At 43.4% G+C, this 16,363-nt stretch overlaps 1 protein-coding gene across 3 annotated transcripts in view; it reads right to left on the bottom strand.

The window, feature by feature from the left end:
* The window catches only part of AFF3 (ALF transcription elongation factor 3), a 310,637-nt gene extending 294,962 nt beyond the window's left edge, over nt 1–15,675 (bottom strand). For 2 of the 3 annotated variants that reach the window (XM_079299765.1, XM_079299764.1), the window contains exon 1: nt 15,384–15,579. In XM_079299765.1, coding sequence (XP_079155891.1) covers nt 15,384–15,436 — 53 coding nt within the window. In that variant the 5' untranslated portion in view covers nt 15,437–15,579. Of the gene's footprint in view, nt 1–15,383 lie in introns of all 3 variants that reach the window. The other variant, XM_079299766.1, reaches the window with a different exon arrangement.
* Between the last annotated feature and the right edge of the window lie 688 nt (nt 15,676–16,363).

Here is a 16,363-nt window from a genome sequence, read left to right on the forward strand (position 1 = left end):
GCTTTCACATGTAGCACAATGCAGCCCTATAGATTTGTTCTAGAAGCACCACAGATGTACCTGCATGATGCTGAGCCCAAAACAGTCACTCTTTTCTCATGATGAAAAACAACCATGGACAAATCTGACCAACACAGATGTTTTTCTCTATGAACACAATGGAACTGTTTACAGATCTACAGATGTGATGCTCAATGCAACTGGTGCCAAGTATCACAAAGCATTACTTCAGGTAAATGCAAACTCACTGTTAATAATAATCGTGCAATTTATTTTTATCATCACCCAGGATACTTCTGCAGAATCTTTCAGCTCATCTGGTCGATATCAACTGTATGATAATTGAGTGTTAATTTTTACACCCTTGCCCTGAAGTATCCGTTCTGCTCTTCTGGGTCCTTGCAGTAAATTTTTTTATACCAGAGATTTTCTTCAGAGAAAATAGCTCCCCAAGCTCCTGCTCCTACCTCTCTATCGACAGTATTGCTGAATATGTCATATCCAGGCTCTCCCTCATCCTCTGCTTAACTAGTCCACAGTTATTTTCAAAGATCCTCCTCTATGTCTTGTCATTATTGTAAGAAGGTCAGTTTCTGTTCACTTGAGTAAAAATATAACCAATGCTATTTTTCTAGTGTTAAACTACGTATCACAGACTAATAAAAGCATCAAATGCACTCTTTTCCTGGTATTACAGGTACCAAAAACTTGACCTGAACATGTCCCATATTCGGCTGCATTAATTTTTCCTGATTGCTGAGCAAACCTTTGCAAACCTAAATCTTTTCAATTACATCATATTCATGAATGTGTCACACCTTACTGTGCCATTGTGCCAGACACTCATTAAAGATCTACTCAGAGCTTCCTTCCTAATTTATATTTCTTCTATGGACTGCTTTGATTTGAGAAATCTTTTTTGCAAAAGGAAAGACGTCCATTGTTTGGAGTCTAAAAGGAAATGTAGGTGTTTAATTGGTGGATGTGGTTTTCATTATACTTTCTTTCTCCACCACAACCCTCTTCATAAGCTGTGACAAGTCTGTTGGCAGCCTACTGTATCAGACTGGAGGTAGCTGACTTGATAAGCATGTCATCCAGATGAAGAAAAACACAAATTCCCTCCAACTTTGCCCAGAATTTCTAATTAGCTTAAAGGCAGTGTCCTAAATTCGCACAGAAAACTACCATGACAAAGTCTGAAGGAGACACAATACTGTAACTCAATAGGGTCTAGTAGTATTTTACATGCTTTCTGGTTTACTGAAATCTAGCTAGCATCTTTGCCCTGAATATATTCCTGATTTAAACACAGCACAGTGACATACAGTCCAGTAAAGTCCCCTGCTTCATTTCTATGCAGCCCATATCATGTTGGGTAAGAAGGCTCATTTACTAGAAAACATAAAAAACAAGATGATTTCATTTTTACAAAATCAGTCACCTGCTCTCATAGCACTGAGGTCCTTCCCCTCATTTCCCAAATGAATGCAGAAGTGGGGATGAATTTTATGATTTTCTAGCACATTAAGGTATTTTGTGCCAAGTCAGTTGGCCTACAGGACAGGGAGCAACCCGTCTCCCATCTGTGGCTTGAAGTTTACCACTTTTGAACCTTCTTCAAGGTGACAGAACAATACACAATCATAGTGTACAACTACAGGCTCCAATCTCTCCTTGTTTGAGATGCTCTGACCTCCATGGCCCTCAGGAAGGTCCTCACACACTGACAGCTCTTAAAGTTCTCGTACAAAAATAAATCTTTTGATGGATACTGAGAGGGTACTCAGGATGCTGATGCCTTGAAGCTAAGTAAGAACAGTCACCTGATACATACAAAATCTCAATATAAAGAAATTGGAGAATAGATTTGAACTTGTAAGAAATTGGGGTATTATTTTTTAAAAATGCCTAAGTTGACAGAAAGAGTACCTTTACAGGCATGGGGTTGTTTATATTTTCAGGCTTGCATTGTGGCTTGAATGAGTACAGGCACAATGAAAAACGATGCTCAAGCTTTAGTACCCCCATATGTCCCCCTCCCCCTGGACGTGCCCTGGAAACGCTGAAATAAAAAGAGAATGTCAGCAGTTTTGCCAGAACTCCCAGGCAAGCCAGTCACAGTGGAAACCTGACATCCAGAAGACCTGGAAAACAGCCAGTTTGTGCACAGCATGTCCATCCTGTATGCCGGCACTCAGGTGCATCGGATTTATTATGCATGTGCAGATCACCTGATTTATTGCCAGGGTTTATTACCAGGTGCAGCAAGGCCAGCAGCATGTTCAGAAAATGTTGGATTTACTGCACGTATCCAGGACATCTGTGAGCACACACAATCACCTATTCTCCTGAGACTACCTAGGAGGAAATGCAGGAACCATTCTCAAACTTCTGCGTTCGCTTTGGTTCCGTGCTTGTCTGCAGACAGAGACAGACTTCTGGGATAAAGTAAATGCAGCTCCTTTAGCACACTCTTAGTCTGCCTTGTTAGAAAACTTGTTTATACTTCCCAGTCCTCCAGAGACAGCTGTGAGCGGATGAGGGTGAACTACCAGAGTTCCATCAGAGCCAGCCTGCTTCTCTACCACACAGCAGATGCATTAGCACCTAATGACTTATGATGACTGCAGCTTTATTAGAGGACTTTTCTTCCACCATCCAAATCACAGCATAAGCAAGCCTGAAATTTTATTAGTTGCTTTGGCACGTGAATGTGAGTTGAGCAAAGGAAAACACTCCAGCTACACATTTGTTAAAAAAAAATCAGGATTCCATTTTCTTTAAGGCTTTCAATAAGAGGTACATTTTCAAGTAATTCCAGAAAGTGGGAATCAGGTATATCTGACTGGCATCCAGGTCAGTAGTACTGTAGTAGTACATAGTAGTACCGTAATAGGTATATTTAATTAGTTCCCATTGATGCCACATCTAGTCTGATGAGGTGCTGAAGTGCCTTACAGAACACCTGACAATTATCAGTATTTCAGTATCAGAACTTTAACACATTGGGATTATGGGAGCTCTGAACTATAAAATGTTACTAAGAGCCATCCACTGACTTCTTTGGGCAAGGGCATTTTTCTGCTGCTACAACTGCCTTAGTTTGCAGGACTGGATTTCACAGATGAGGGCCAGCTCCAGCTGAGATGCCACAGCAAACAGCATTTCCCAGGCTGGGTGCTTTGACTATGAGCCCCTTTTCTTCACAGCTCTTCACTGGCTCCCAGTTTCTTCACCATGAAGGCCCTTTGTGGCCTGTCGCCATCATTATGAAAAGTCATTACTAAAGTTATTACAATAAGGCTTTCTAGTCTTCTCTTCAGCCATTAAGGCTCTCCAAGTTTCCAACTAATCCCCTCAGGGTATTCCTGTGCTGCCACTCATACTTTTTATGTTTATGAGGGAGGAGTCCTCATAAACATGCCCAAAATCATTTCATTGTTCCTTCTGAGGTTCTTAAAAAGAAAGTTCTCAGTTTTCCCATCATGCTCACACTCACAGATTTGGCAACGCTGTCAGGCTGGTGGTTTGCTGCAACTGCTGTTTATTCGGATTATTAAAATACTCCAGTCTCTTCCTTCTGACCAGTTTTGCCTTTTATCCTTAATTTTCCTCTGTTTTTCACTTTGTCTACAAAGCTTCTGGTACTGTGACGGGCTTTTTGTCCCAAGTCTCAACAGCTCTTATTACAGCAAATCTGTGTCTCTATGCAGGTGCAAAGTGCAATGGTAAAGCACCTGAATAACAACAGCAGCAGGCAGATGTGTAAAATAACCCAGCAGCCACCCTACTCTGGGGTCAGTGCAGAACACTGACCATTCCAGCCCCTCTGTGAAGTATGGTTATAATGGACACATGAGGAGTTCCACTATTATTTCTACTGGAGTGCATAGTTAGGATGTTGACTCTTCTTTGAAACCTTTGTTGTAGTTTAATCATCAGTGCTCCAGAACTGCCTGCAACTTTCATTATTTGACTATTTTTCTTCCTCTTTTTAACCCTTATGATAATTTATTCCTCTTCTTTTTTTAGCTATACATTACTTTGCTCTGTGTGTGTCATAGAACTAATTTTTCTAGTTACTTTGACAAACCTGACATCTCGCAGCTGTTACACATCTTGTGTCAATTACATTTCTAGATAAAAAGAATTCTTAAACCCTGAAGGCTGCAGATGGCTTCCTGGTGAGGGGTTAATGGGTTAACTCCAGCTTTGCAATAAACCTTTTTAGGGGTCCCTTTTCTTGGGCTGTTGTCTTCAGTCTGCTTCTCTTACGCCCTCCCAATTTTGCTATTTCACTTACTATAACTCACATTCCTCTCTGGTCACAAGAGAGGAACTAAACACCAGTGTCCATCCATCCCTCCCTGCCTTCTTCCCACCCAAAGGTGCCTGGGGGGCAAGACAAAGTATTGTCACTTGAACTTATCTCCACATATCATGAAGGCTGCCTATGGCAGGGCACAGCTGAATGACCACAAATCAGCGGCGTGACAACTCGAACCTCCACTAATCCCTAATAAATTCTGGACTGTCCCACAGATTTGGGGATCTTCTGACAACTGGTGATGCTCTCAGCATCTGGCAAACCACTTGTGTCTAATTGGGTACCTTGAGATATTTACAATGTGCTTAATGGTTACTGAAGAGATTGATCACCCCATTCTTGATATCTATCCAAAAAGGGTATATAAAATCCTTTGATCTTGCTAAGGCAGCAAAACATGTCGAACCATCAGTTATGTAAAGGTGGTTGTTATTAATTTGAATACTGCACAGAGAGGAAAGAACAGAAGTACCATATAATGAGATATATTAAGACTACAAAAGAATTAAGTGAAGCCGTTATGTTATGAATCATGATTTTATTGTTTAGCAGTCAGCTCTTGATGTAATTCAGATAATAATGAATGGGCTAATTCCTTCCACCTTATTCAGGCAAAACTTCCATTGACTTCAAAGAGAAAGTTGTCCAAGTGAGGACTAGAGATTGCTGCATCTATCCCATTATTTGCAAATGCTATTCTGGATTTGAAGTTTTCCTTTATAATGGGCTATTGCCAATAACACTAACATTTACATAATGTAAACCTCTTACATAAGAGTCTTTCATGTTCAAGAAAGATTTTTTATTCTTATTGCAAACTGTCACATTAAAAGTCCTTCCATTAACCCTAGCATTTATTAAAGTGTAAGAACATACTGACTTTCTTAGTGCACCATTTCAACTATTTTTCCTTCTGCTCAAAATTTTTATTTCATTTTACCTTTTGTTTTTATCAGGAGAATGTGTTATTTATTGATTATTAGCAAAGAGATGATTTATCATTGCAACTATTTCTCTTTATCATAAAAGAGTACCAAAATTGGGGAAATGTGCTAAGCCTTGTTACTTGTTACATTTTACCAGATGCCAGGAGTATTTGGAAAAACAAATTAATATATAGCCATACATCACTATTCCTCTTACTCTGTAGTTCTGTTTATTATCCTATAAAACTTTTAAAATTGGGAATTTCAAGCAATTCCTAAAGCAATGGCTTAAAACCTGAAAAATATGCTTAAGCAAAATAATTTCTGTTTAGATCAGGGCAGAACTCTTAAGGTTTTTGACAAAACCAGTTATTTTTTCTCTGATTATCAAGTATGCACTTCCATCTGGAACTTATTTTGATATTGTGAATCTTAATGCCTCAGAAAAGCACACAGAACAATGGATGGGCACTACTTGATTATTTTAAATTGAAATTAATTAATTATGAAACAGCTGCAATCATCTAAATTACTTATTTCCCCTTTAAGTGAAAATGAATTTATAGGCATTTGCAAAGCACACAAAAATAAAGAGAGAGACAAGAAAGTCTGTACAAAGGGAAGTCATGTAAAATTGTCTAGGATCTGTATTTCAAGAAAGTAAATAATTAATAACTCCAAGGAAGCGAATTAGGGATTGTTCATTCTATTATACAGACACATTGAGCAGCAAAATGCTTTAAATCTCAACAACAAAAACAGTACAGAACTCCACAGAATTTACTTTTCCAGGTAATAAATTTTTCAGCAGAAAACAGCATTTTTTTCACATCAGAACCAGACTGTGACTTGAAAGAAGCTTCTCAGTCACTGAATAAAGACAGATGAGCAATGAGTGTTAGAAAAGCTACCAAGGCATCAAAAGATCTACAGTCAAGGCCATTAAAGAATAGCTAATCTGCTCTAGTTCTAATTCTTTGCTAATGGGTTTCCTTAAATGTGCTTTACATCAGCTGTAATTAGTTCAAGATACTGCTACTTATATACTTCTAAGAACAACAACAAAAAAAAGGGTTGCATTTGTACCACTTGCTATGTAATCATGTTCACACAGCCATGCACCCAAGTTGGCAAGGTCTTGTGAAGTGTGAAGCCTTGAAGAGCACCACAAAGAGACAGTTTGCTTGGATCTACAAAAGGCAGTTCAGCTCTGGCAGCAAAAGCACTTATCTGTGCTTTCCTTTGTTGGGGTTATCTCAACACCATTTGACCTCAGATGTTGCAGAATCATCTGTACTAAATGGCCAGGGATACATTATCAGGTACACATTACCACAGGTACTGGGAATATGTACATTTCTGCTACCCATGTTATGGATTTGGAACAGATTTTCATAGCCAGTGGGAGTTAACAAAAAGCACAACCAAACCAAACTAAAATCCTTGCCCATTTATTGCCAGAGAGTGGCTGGGTTCTGAATGGGATTCACTCCTTAGAAAAAGCAAACGAGAAGTTTAGGGCAAGACTTTTTAGCACCTCCCAGGACCAAAAGAGGGCTGACAGGAAAGCTGGGGAAGAGTCTTATTACAAAGGCATGTAGTGATAGGACAAGGAGGAACAGCTTCAAACAGAAAGAGGATGGGTTTAGATTAGATATTAGGAAAAGATTCTTTACTCTGAGGTAAAGACACTGCTGAGACACTGGCACAGGTTGCCCAGAGAAGCTGTGGATGCCCTGTCCTGGAAGTGTTCAAGGCCAGGTTGGATGGGGCATCCTGGTCTAGTGGAAGGTGTCCCTGCCTTCCTGTCCCTGTCCCTCCCTGGCAGGGGGTTTGGCACTAAGTGATCTTTAATGTACCTCCCCATACAGGCCATTCTGTAATTCTATGACACACTCTGAAAGGCTGAGCTCCACAAGCTGCAAACATGCTGGTCTACACAAACAGGCAAGGCAATGTGGTGACACAAATTCAGATCAGTCAGGATCATGGTGGTTTCCTTGTGGGGAGCCTTGGTAAACAGACTAGTGCACAAACACCTTTTGTATGAAGAAATTCCTGGCAGTCTTCAGGCCTAACCACAAATAAAGCACATTGTGACATTAATTTACTCTTTCAACTGGTGACATTTCATTAATTCAAGGTCATCATCCTGGAGAAAATGCTACACTCTCTTTGCCAAACACAAATGAACAAATGCATGCTTAACTTTTATTGTTACTTTGTCCTTTAAAAACAGTTGATGACATGACAAGTTCCCTCCCTATGTCAGAAAAGTGTCTTCTAGTGGATGCATATCAATGTAATTATCTTCTCCAGAGTCTTTGTCAACTCAGTCTGTTATTTTTTTCCTAGGCTAAGGTACAAACCCTCTACTGCACTTGCTGTTCTAAGGCAAAAGGAGCACAAAAACATTAAAGTTACAACATTCTCTCCAAAAATTGACAGACCTAAGAGATGAACCCTTTTCATCAATCAAAAGCAGTCAATGACAGAAGGAATCAATTTTCTCTTGGTGCATCACTAGGATGTAGACACCATTTAGCATCATCACAAAAAAAGCTAACATCCCCCCAGAGGAGGTTTAGGACATCTGCCAACACCAATGCATGAGAACAGGCTCCCCAAAACCCTCACAGTCACCAAAACAAAGAAGGTAAGGACAGAAACAGGAAGATGCATGGTTGGAGAGACCACTGCTGGGATGGCTTTTGAATCTGCACTCTGCAAATGCATGCTGCATCAAACCTTTTTCCTTCTGATCCATCTGTCTGTGATATTTGCATTTTTCTTATCACCACAGGTCATCATAATACCTGGCATCTAGACTGCACCATCATGGCAATGCATGAACCAGGGAAGCCAGGAGTTTTTCCCTAACAGATTTCAAAATTTATATGTGCAGTAAGAAGTGACCACAGCTCAAAGCAATCAAAACATACTCAGTGTAAGAAGACACCACCTTCATCCTCTATTTGTACACTCCAGCCATGTAGTCAAACCAGGCTGAGCCACAAAGGACTCTTTCTCTGGTCCAAAATATGTGCAAACAACCACACAGAAAGACTGGGTTACATTAAGAGGTTGTGCAGCTTTGTCAGATACAACCCTCTTGTTTTTAGTTTTAAGTACTTACAGTTGTGGATCATCTTTATTGAGAAACAAAACATAGCAACAAAAAGCTTCTTAGCAAAGATTTCTGGTCCCTTCTGCATAATTTTAAGTGTTTCCTGCCTACTGAGACCACCACTGCTGCATTGGAACTAATTTATTTTTTAAGAAATACATAAAGGGTCTCTGAGGCTAAGTTTAAATTGCATTCCTACTGTCATATTTCCCAAGATACATTTGTATCCAGGTCCTTGGTACATGCATTCAGGTTTAAATCTTCCTAAGAGGATAAAATGCAGTCTTCTTAAGTCACTAACACTACTTTTTGTTTGCTTAAGGTACTAGGAAAGTTAAGCTATAAAGATGTAAGAGAGGAACACAAGTTATGCATTTTTACCTTTGAAAAGATACAGAAAATGTTTAGCACAGAATATTAATAATTGTCATTATGTTCATTTAACTGTCACTACAGTTCATTCATTCTTTCTCCTAAGTATAAATTTATAGTTACCCACAAATTATTCAGAAATTATGTAGAGTATTACCTGAGTATTCAACTATAGATATCTATTATTTGGTCTCCTGGGGCCTTAGGCAGAACCAGCAAGTATAACCAGTGTCTTAATATTGGTTTATAAGAGACAGAAGAACAGCCCTACTGGTAATTATGTGAATCCAATGGATTTGGCCAGAGCAGGGACCAGTGGGTTCCCTGGGAGCAGTCAGACAGCAAAACCAGTCCCCAGCAGCATCAGCACCAAAATGGGAATTCCCACTCCCCAGCAGGGCAGGATTTACAAAGAGCTAGCTCTGTTCAAAACCAACAAAGTTTGATTGCAGTTTTCCCTTTTCCTACTTCCAGTTTTTCCCAAACAACTTGTGGTTTTCCCCTGGAATTAGTCTGTCAGATGACACATGTCACACAGAACTTAACCTCCCTGATTTCTAGCTGTATGGAATGTCAGGTTTTCTTCATTTCTACAGATTTTACTCTATTACTCCTATTGTTAAAAAAGTTATAACCAGACTGTCAGATATCTCTCTTTTTAGTCATGCTTTTTCATTTCCTTGTTATAAATATGAAGCAAATGGATTAATTTGTCATATGAAATTAGTAACACCAGTAATTAAACAGGTGCTTCCTTTAATGACAGTGTCATGAAGTTGAGTATGAAATTATTGCTAATATATGGATGACAAGATGTTCCCACAGCCAGCATTTTTGGAATGCTGATTTTTTTTTTTAATGCCTTGTTTTATTTCTTGTCCACTAATTTTAAGAAATCTGGTATTTTCCTCAAATTATTAACAAAGAATGGGAAATGCTGCATGCATTTCATGCCTTTTTCTGAACCCTTCTCCAATAACCTAGTAAGGGTTTTGCCTCAACTTCTGATGAATAGATTCCCAGAGGAGGACAAATCTACAGGTCTGAGTGTCAGAATGAAAGCCCAAAGGGCGTTCATCTCTTGCATCACACAATTGGGCATGGGTACTCAAACAGTCCTCAGGGAGACAGAGGAAAGCACATCCATTGTCCTACTGCTGTAACAGAATTTTACTTATTAGACAAAAACAAATCACAAGCTTAAAAACTAATTATTCTTTAAAAAAAAGAAAAAAAAGTAGTAAGTACTATCAATTAGAGATAATAGTCCAGATTCTCATCAGATGTAAACTGGCAGAGCCTCTGGACTCAGTGGAGACTGAAATGAGGAGGATGTGGTATATTACATCCAGCAAATGAGCACTCACACAGCACAACAGACGTGTTTTTAAAATATTATTATTCAGCTGATGTTTATAAAGTATTTTGACCATGAAAAGCTTGCTCTTCTCTTTATTTATCGTGTTTTAGCGCATACAATTTGTTCAGTGCTCTAAGGAAAAAAAAGCTCAAACAATGAAAGCAGCTCCTGACCCAAAGGGCTTCCAGCCTAAAAAACAGGCATCAAGAAGAGGGAACATGCTGTGAAAACAGGAGAAGGAAACAATCCATAGTTATTACTTGTCTATTGTTTGCTCACAACTTATAATCATCACAGAAAGAGCAAATTTTTAGATGGGATCTCAATGAGGGACAGGTGGTAACTGTGAGTTGACACTGGGAGGAAGGGAGAATAGGAAACACCACACAGAGAGAAAAAAGAGACAAAGATGAGACAAAGATGGTTGAAAAGGAGTAAGAGCTAAAAGAAAGAAAGAAAGAAGGGGCAAAGTCAAACACACAGGCTGGAGTAGAACTGTAAAGGAGATGTAAGGCACTAACTTAATGTTTATTTGTTTGTTTGTTTTTGTTTTTGTGAGAGGGAGGTGTTATTGCTGAGCATTTTCTGTGAAAAGGTCAAGCTGGTCCATACTGGTCAGCCTGTTACCATACTGAAAGAGTGACCCCTCTCACCCCAAAGTAGCTGCTTACTGTTATCTGAAAATAAACACTGTGATCTTCTACTTTGACTGAAGAAATATGTCTAGAATTACCTTTCTAAAACTGTCCCCAGTAAACACCATGCAATATAAGAAAAAATATCTTGCCTTACACAAATATAAAATGTAGAGACTGAAAGCCAGGCAACCTGGAATCAAGAAGTTACAAAAGGTTCATTTATAAGACTGCTGGATGTCTGACCACTTTTTGTTAATATCAACTTCCAAACAAAACTCTCATTGACTTCAAATGGAGCGGGAACAGACCCAAAGATAGCAAATGAACTAATAATTCAGTACAAGGTCTGTAAAACACACTGGGCCATCTTATACTGTGGCATTTGATATTGATCTTAGCTTGGAAGCTATACAGCTATACATTTTTTACAGGACTATCCAGCCCTTACAAAACTGATGTTAACTCAAAATGCACAGAAGTATCAGGTAACTTCCAAATAAACCAATTACATACTTGGCTTCTTTTACCTAAACAAACACGGTTTTGTTTGTGGCTAAAAAAAACATCTTACATTCAAAATTATTTTCTTGTTTGGTACAACACAGTAAGGGCTTTAATAAATCTGCTAATTGTTTTTAATGAATGAGGAACAACCCTGCCTATGCATATATCTTACATCAGCATATGAGGACAGCCTTTACTGACTGGTCTTCACTGGGGCTACTGCTATGCCTAAACCTAAGCACAGAGTTAAGGACCTGGCTGAATTTTGATCTTGATTTGTTAAATAAAGCAAATAACAGAACAAATGCCTGTAATGCAGAACTAGTCCAGGCACTCTGATTAGGTCCCTTGGTCTGTTAATTTGCTTTCCATCACATATAGTATGTTTACTGATGTACACCAGGCATATAAAACACCTCCAACTGAGATTTTCCATCTCTTTTTGTCCAGTGTAAACAAATGCAAACCTGTAACAAACTGGAGAATCCACATCCTTGAGTCTAGACAAGTAGAACTACACATGAAGCACATAAATGCATACAGAAAGAAAAACAAGAGTCAGGGCTGTGGTTTGAAGTCATCAGTGTCCTGTGCTCAGGATAACTCTGTTGGCCAGCAGTAACATCACCTTGAGTTAAGCTGGGCTGATCATTCTAAAACGTTCCAGAAAAAGCTTACCAAATGGGCACAAGTCTTGTTTATGCCACATATTGGTATGTTTTCTTAAAATTCCTATTTGAGTTCGTGCTCAGCTTTCAGTATTTGCATTAGAGTAGTTTTCTGGAAAGCAGAAGTGTTATTGGCATCATTACAACCTGGAAAAACTAGTGTTTAGCAGAAAATAGCTTACAATATTCTACCATTGCAGTTTACTAGCTAAATACTGTCTTATAGTCACTATATGATATATGATTACATCTTCTGTGTTACAGCAAAGCAAAAGACAAAGCATGTATTAATTGGAAAGAAAATTCATTAATAGTATAATAGCAACAATCGATGAGAATTGATCAGCATGCCCCTGTTCATCTGGAAACCCCTTTTGATTTTCCAAGAACATCTCAAATAAAAAAAATAAAAAAACCAAAACACTTTAGAACAGCACATTAATATTTAATTACTGCATTTCTAAGCAAAATGTTCACCAAATACTTCAAAAAGTGGATTTTCAGTCATAAATTAAGTGCACAAATTGCCATTATGGCTACATTCAAAAGAATAAAGGACAACATTTATTCTTGCTGCAAAGAAAATTAAGTCTCTTTAAGTGTTGCTCTTTGCCATGAAGTACTTCCTATCTTTGTGGTGTACTTTATTTCCCTTTTTGGCAACAACTGCACATCTTTGAAGGCATTCTCATAAGTCTTCATAGCTGACCATTAGCCTCCCAGCTTTGTTTTGGTCAGTTTAGTACAGAATTCACACCAGGTTTCTTGAGAATGTCCATCACTTGTCCCCTGGGGAGCAGGCAGGACAGCAGCAGGGCAGCATGCAACAGCCACCCTGCCTGCAAACAGGAGGATGACCCAGGGCCCCAAGGCACTGCTGACCTTTCACAATAGGCTTTGGAAGCTTTCATTAAGCCAAAGCAAGCTTTTATTTATACTGTTTGTATGACTTTTCAAAACTGACTATTCTGAACCATTTATCAAACAGCTGCTTCATGATAAACTTTCAGCCCATGATCTGATACACCAAGCTAAAGCTGGTGGCAAAACCTCGTGCCCCAAAAAGACTTGGAAACACAACAGCAACCCCCTTGCTCCCCTCACTAGGCACTGCTGGGCATTTGTGGAGCTCAACCCCTACAAAGGGGTGAAAGTTTAGGAATGAATGCAGGCCTGCCACTATGCAATGACTTTTAATGTGCTTTTTGGAGACCTTCTGATGAACTCACCTTCTAAACTGCAACAGACATGGAGGAAAAAAAATAACAAGAGCTATGAAACCACAAGATTGCAAGTAACGCAAATACAGATATTTTTAAAAAGGTAATTTAGCTGGAAAACAGTTGATGTCTTTCTGGACCCATACAGGGGTCTTACGGCAACCACAGTCATTTGAAAGTGGCTCCACAACAGAAGTGTGCTAAAAAGGTTTTGAGGAGAAGGAACAGCCAGACACAGCCTAGACCCCTAGTGTCCCAGAGTTACATTGTTAGTTTTTCAAATCATTGTTAACTCAAATAGATGCTCAGAGAACAGAGTAATGGACATCCCACTTTTGCTGAAAAAGAAAATTGGCCCAAAGTTTGTCATCATTCAAGGAGAAAGGGAAAAGCATTCAAATGTGTACAAGTATTATTTCTCCCACTCTTGTTTAATAGAAAAAACGCAATTTAATTGTAAAACTGTGCATATGGACTGTAAACTTAAAATCAGGCCAGAGATAAATGTTATGGTTTGGACATAAACTGAATATTGGTATTTATAATTGAAACGAGGACATAACCTTAACTTGTGTCACAGGCAGAAACACTATAATTAAAAACTTTTATGGGGTAATAACTAATTTTGTGTTATACGTGCTCTTTAGAGTTCCCACAGCAATGTAAAAGTTTTATTGGGCTCGATGTTATCAATGTATGCATTTATAAGCACCCACATTATGCAGCACAAGCTGTTCTCATCACCCAGAGGTCTTTTGTGAGAAGCGGCTCAACTGACGGGACGCGCTGGTCCAGCTTCCTCTGCTACACCTGCCACCGAGGGGATGAACCGGCGCTGCCGAACGCGCTCCCTACTGACGGAAGCCATGGATCACCTCACACGGTTTAAAACAAAACGCGCACCGTAACTCATTCCAGGCAAAAGTAAGCTCAGCTCCCCCACTCCATCCCCGGCGGGCGGGCGCGCAGTGCCGCCGATGCTCCGCGGAGCGCACCCGCGATGGGGCGCACCCCGCGATGGAGCGCACCCCCGATGGAGCGCACCCCGCGATGGGGCGCACCCCCGATGGAGCGCACCCCCGATGGAGCGCATCCCCGATGGAGCGCACCCCGCGATGGAGCGCATCCCCGATGGAACGCACCCCCGATGGAGCGCAACCCGTGGTGGAGCACGCCCCGCGATGGAGCGCACCCCGCGATGGGGCGCACCCCGCGATGGAGCGCACCCCGCGATGGGGCGCATCCCCGATGGAGCGCACCCCGAGATGGAGTGCACCCCGCCGTGGGCTGCGAGCCGGGGGCTGCGAGCCGGGGCTCCGCGGCTCCGCACTCGCATCCCACCGGGGGGACCGGGATCGCGTCCCACCGCGGGCTCCCATCGCGGCATCGCCCCGCGCGGCCCGGGAGCACTCCCCGCACACCGGGGGGTTCTGGCGGGGAGCCGAGCTTGCTCCCCACCCCGCGGACCCAGCTGGACCCGAAGGGGGCCCGCCGCCCCGGGGCCGGAGGCGGAGAGCGGCGCCGCCCGGGGGCAGCGTGACTCCCGCAGCAAACTCCGGGACTTGGCAGAGACAGCAGCTCGGGGAGGGTGGTGCAGGGGGGAGGGCAGCGCTTCCCACCTCCAGCCGCTAATGACATTTCTAGAAATTGTTTCCCCTCCTCCCTGGCAGCCCCGCACCCGCCGCCGGGGCGGGCAGGGACGGGGGTGCGCAGGGGGAGGTCAAGGGCATGCGATGGAGGGGGCGCAATAAAGACGGCCCGGGAGGGAGTTGCGGAGCGAAGGTGGGGGTGGGAGTGAAAGGGGCGTGCAGGAGGGATGGGGGATGAGTCCAACCCGAGGTACCAGAGGTGGGTGAGCGCAAGGTGTTATTGGGGTAAGGGACGAGTGCAGGTGACCCCTCCAGCCAAACACCACACTCACCTCCCGGATCCACCCTGGCGGTCAGGGGAGGGGGGCACCCGTTCCTCTGCCACTGCCGAGCCAGCAACGCTGCGAGAGCAAGTGGCAGAGGAGACACCTCTCTGGGCTGCACCCTCTGCTTATGCACCCGCTGCCCCAGTTATTGTACCCTTGGGCCAATGCACCCCCCTTACTGCACCCCAAATTTACCGCACCTCTCCAGGTAAGTGCACACCCACTCCAAATTACTGCACATCCCCCAGTTATCGCACCCCCTCCAGTCACCGCACATCCCCCGCAGCCCCTGTGTCCCCGCGCCTGGGGGAAGCACCACTCACCACAGAGAGTCCAGGTCCCACTCCTGAAGGAGAGCTAAGTCGAAGCTGTCCATGGTGAGCGATGTCAGCGCCGCCGCGCTGCAGCCGCACGGCGTCCGGGGCGCATCGTAACTGCACCGCGGGCAGGGCGAGGGCGCGGAGCACCCCCGGCGCCGCCGGCAGCCGGCCGCCCTCCGCACACGCGCGGGAGGGGACGGACCCCCGGCCACCTTCCTCCCGCCTCCCCCGAGGAAAGAAGCAAGCACCCTGCCCGCAATAGAAAGCGGACGGTGCCACCGCTCGTGTGCGAGCGGCGCGGCGCGGCTGGGCTCGGCTCGGCCGCCGCCGCGCTCCGCTCCCGCCCCGCTCCCCCGCTCTGCCTCCTCCCTCGCTCTGCCTCCCGCCCGCCGCCGGCAGCGCGGCCGAGGCGGCGCCGCCCGCCCCGCGCACGCAGCGCCCGCGGCCGAGTCCGCGCAGCGCCTCCCGGCGCGGGGGGGCGCAGCCGCGGGGGGGGCACTCGCTGACAACTTGCACCCCGCTGCGGGTTGGGCCCGCCGAAGTTGGGTTTGGGGTGGGTTTTGCCCCCCTCTTCCTCCTACTCTTCCCTTTCCTCCTCCTCCTCCTTCTGGCCAGGTACCCTGGGATGGGCCACGGTACCCGGGCTCACCAGCACCTCACTCGTGGTAAGCACCACGATGTTTGGCAGAGAAACACTGGGGAGAAACCGTGACATTTACTGTGGGGTCTCTGTGCTGGAGCCAGCAGCCCGGGGCTCCCAGGGGCTCTCTCCGCAGTCCAGGGGTTGGGCTGGGTTAAGGCCTTTTTGCACAAATTCCTCCTTAGGTGTGTAATAAACTGCACCTGTGCAAGTCTTCATGTCCACACAGGTCCACCTAGACCTCCACAGCCAATTCAAGGTCCCTGGATTGCACGAAGCCTTTGAAAACGAGTGATCTCCGGTTAGAAATAACAGTACCAATCATCAGCACTTGCCACCCAAA

Source organism: Erithacus rubecula (assembly GCF_903797595.1).
Source record: "Erithacus rubecula genome assembly, chromosome: 1".
In the NCBI taxonomy this organism is placed as follows: domain Eukaryota; kingdom Metazoa; phylum Chordata; class Aves; order Passeriformes; family Muscicapidae; genus Erithacus; species Erithacus rubecula.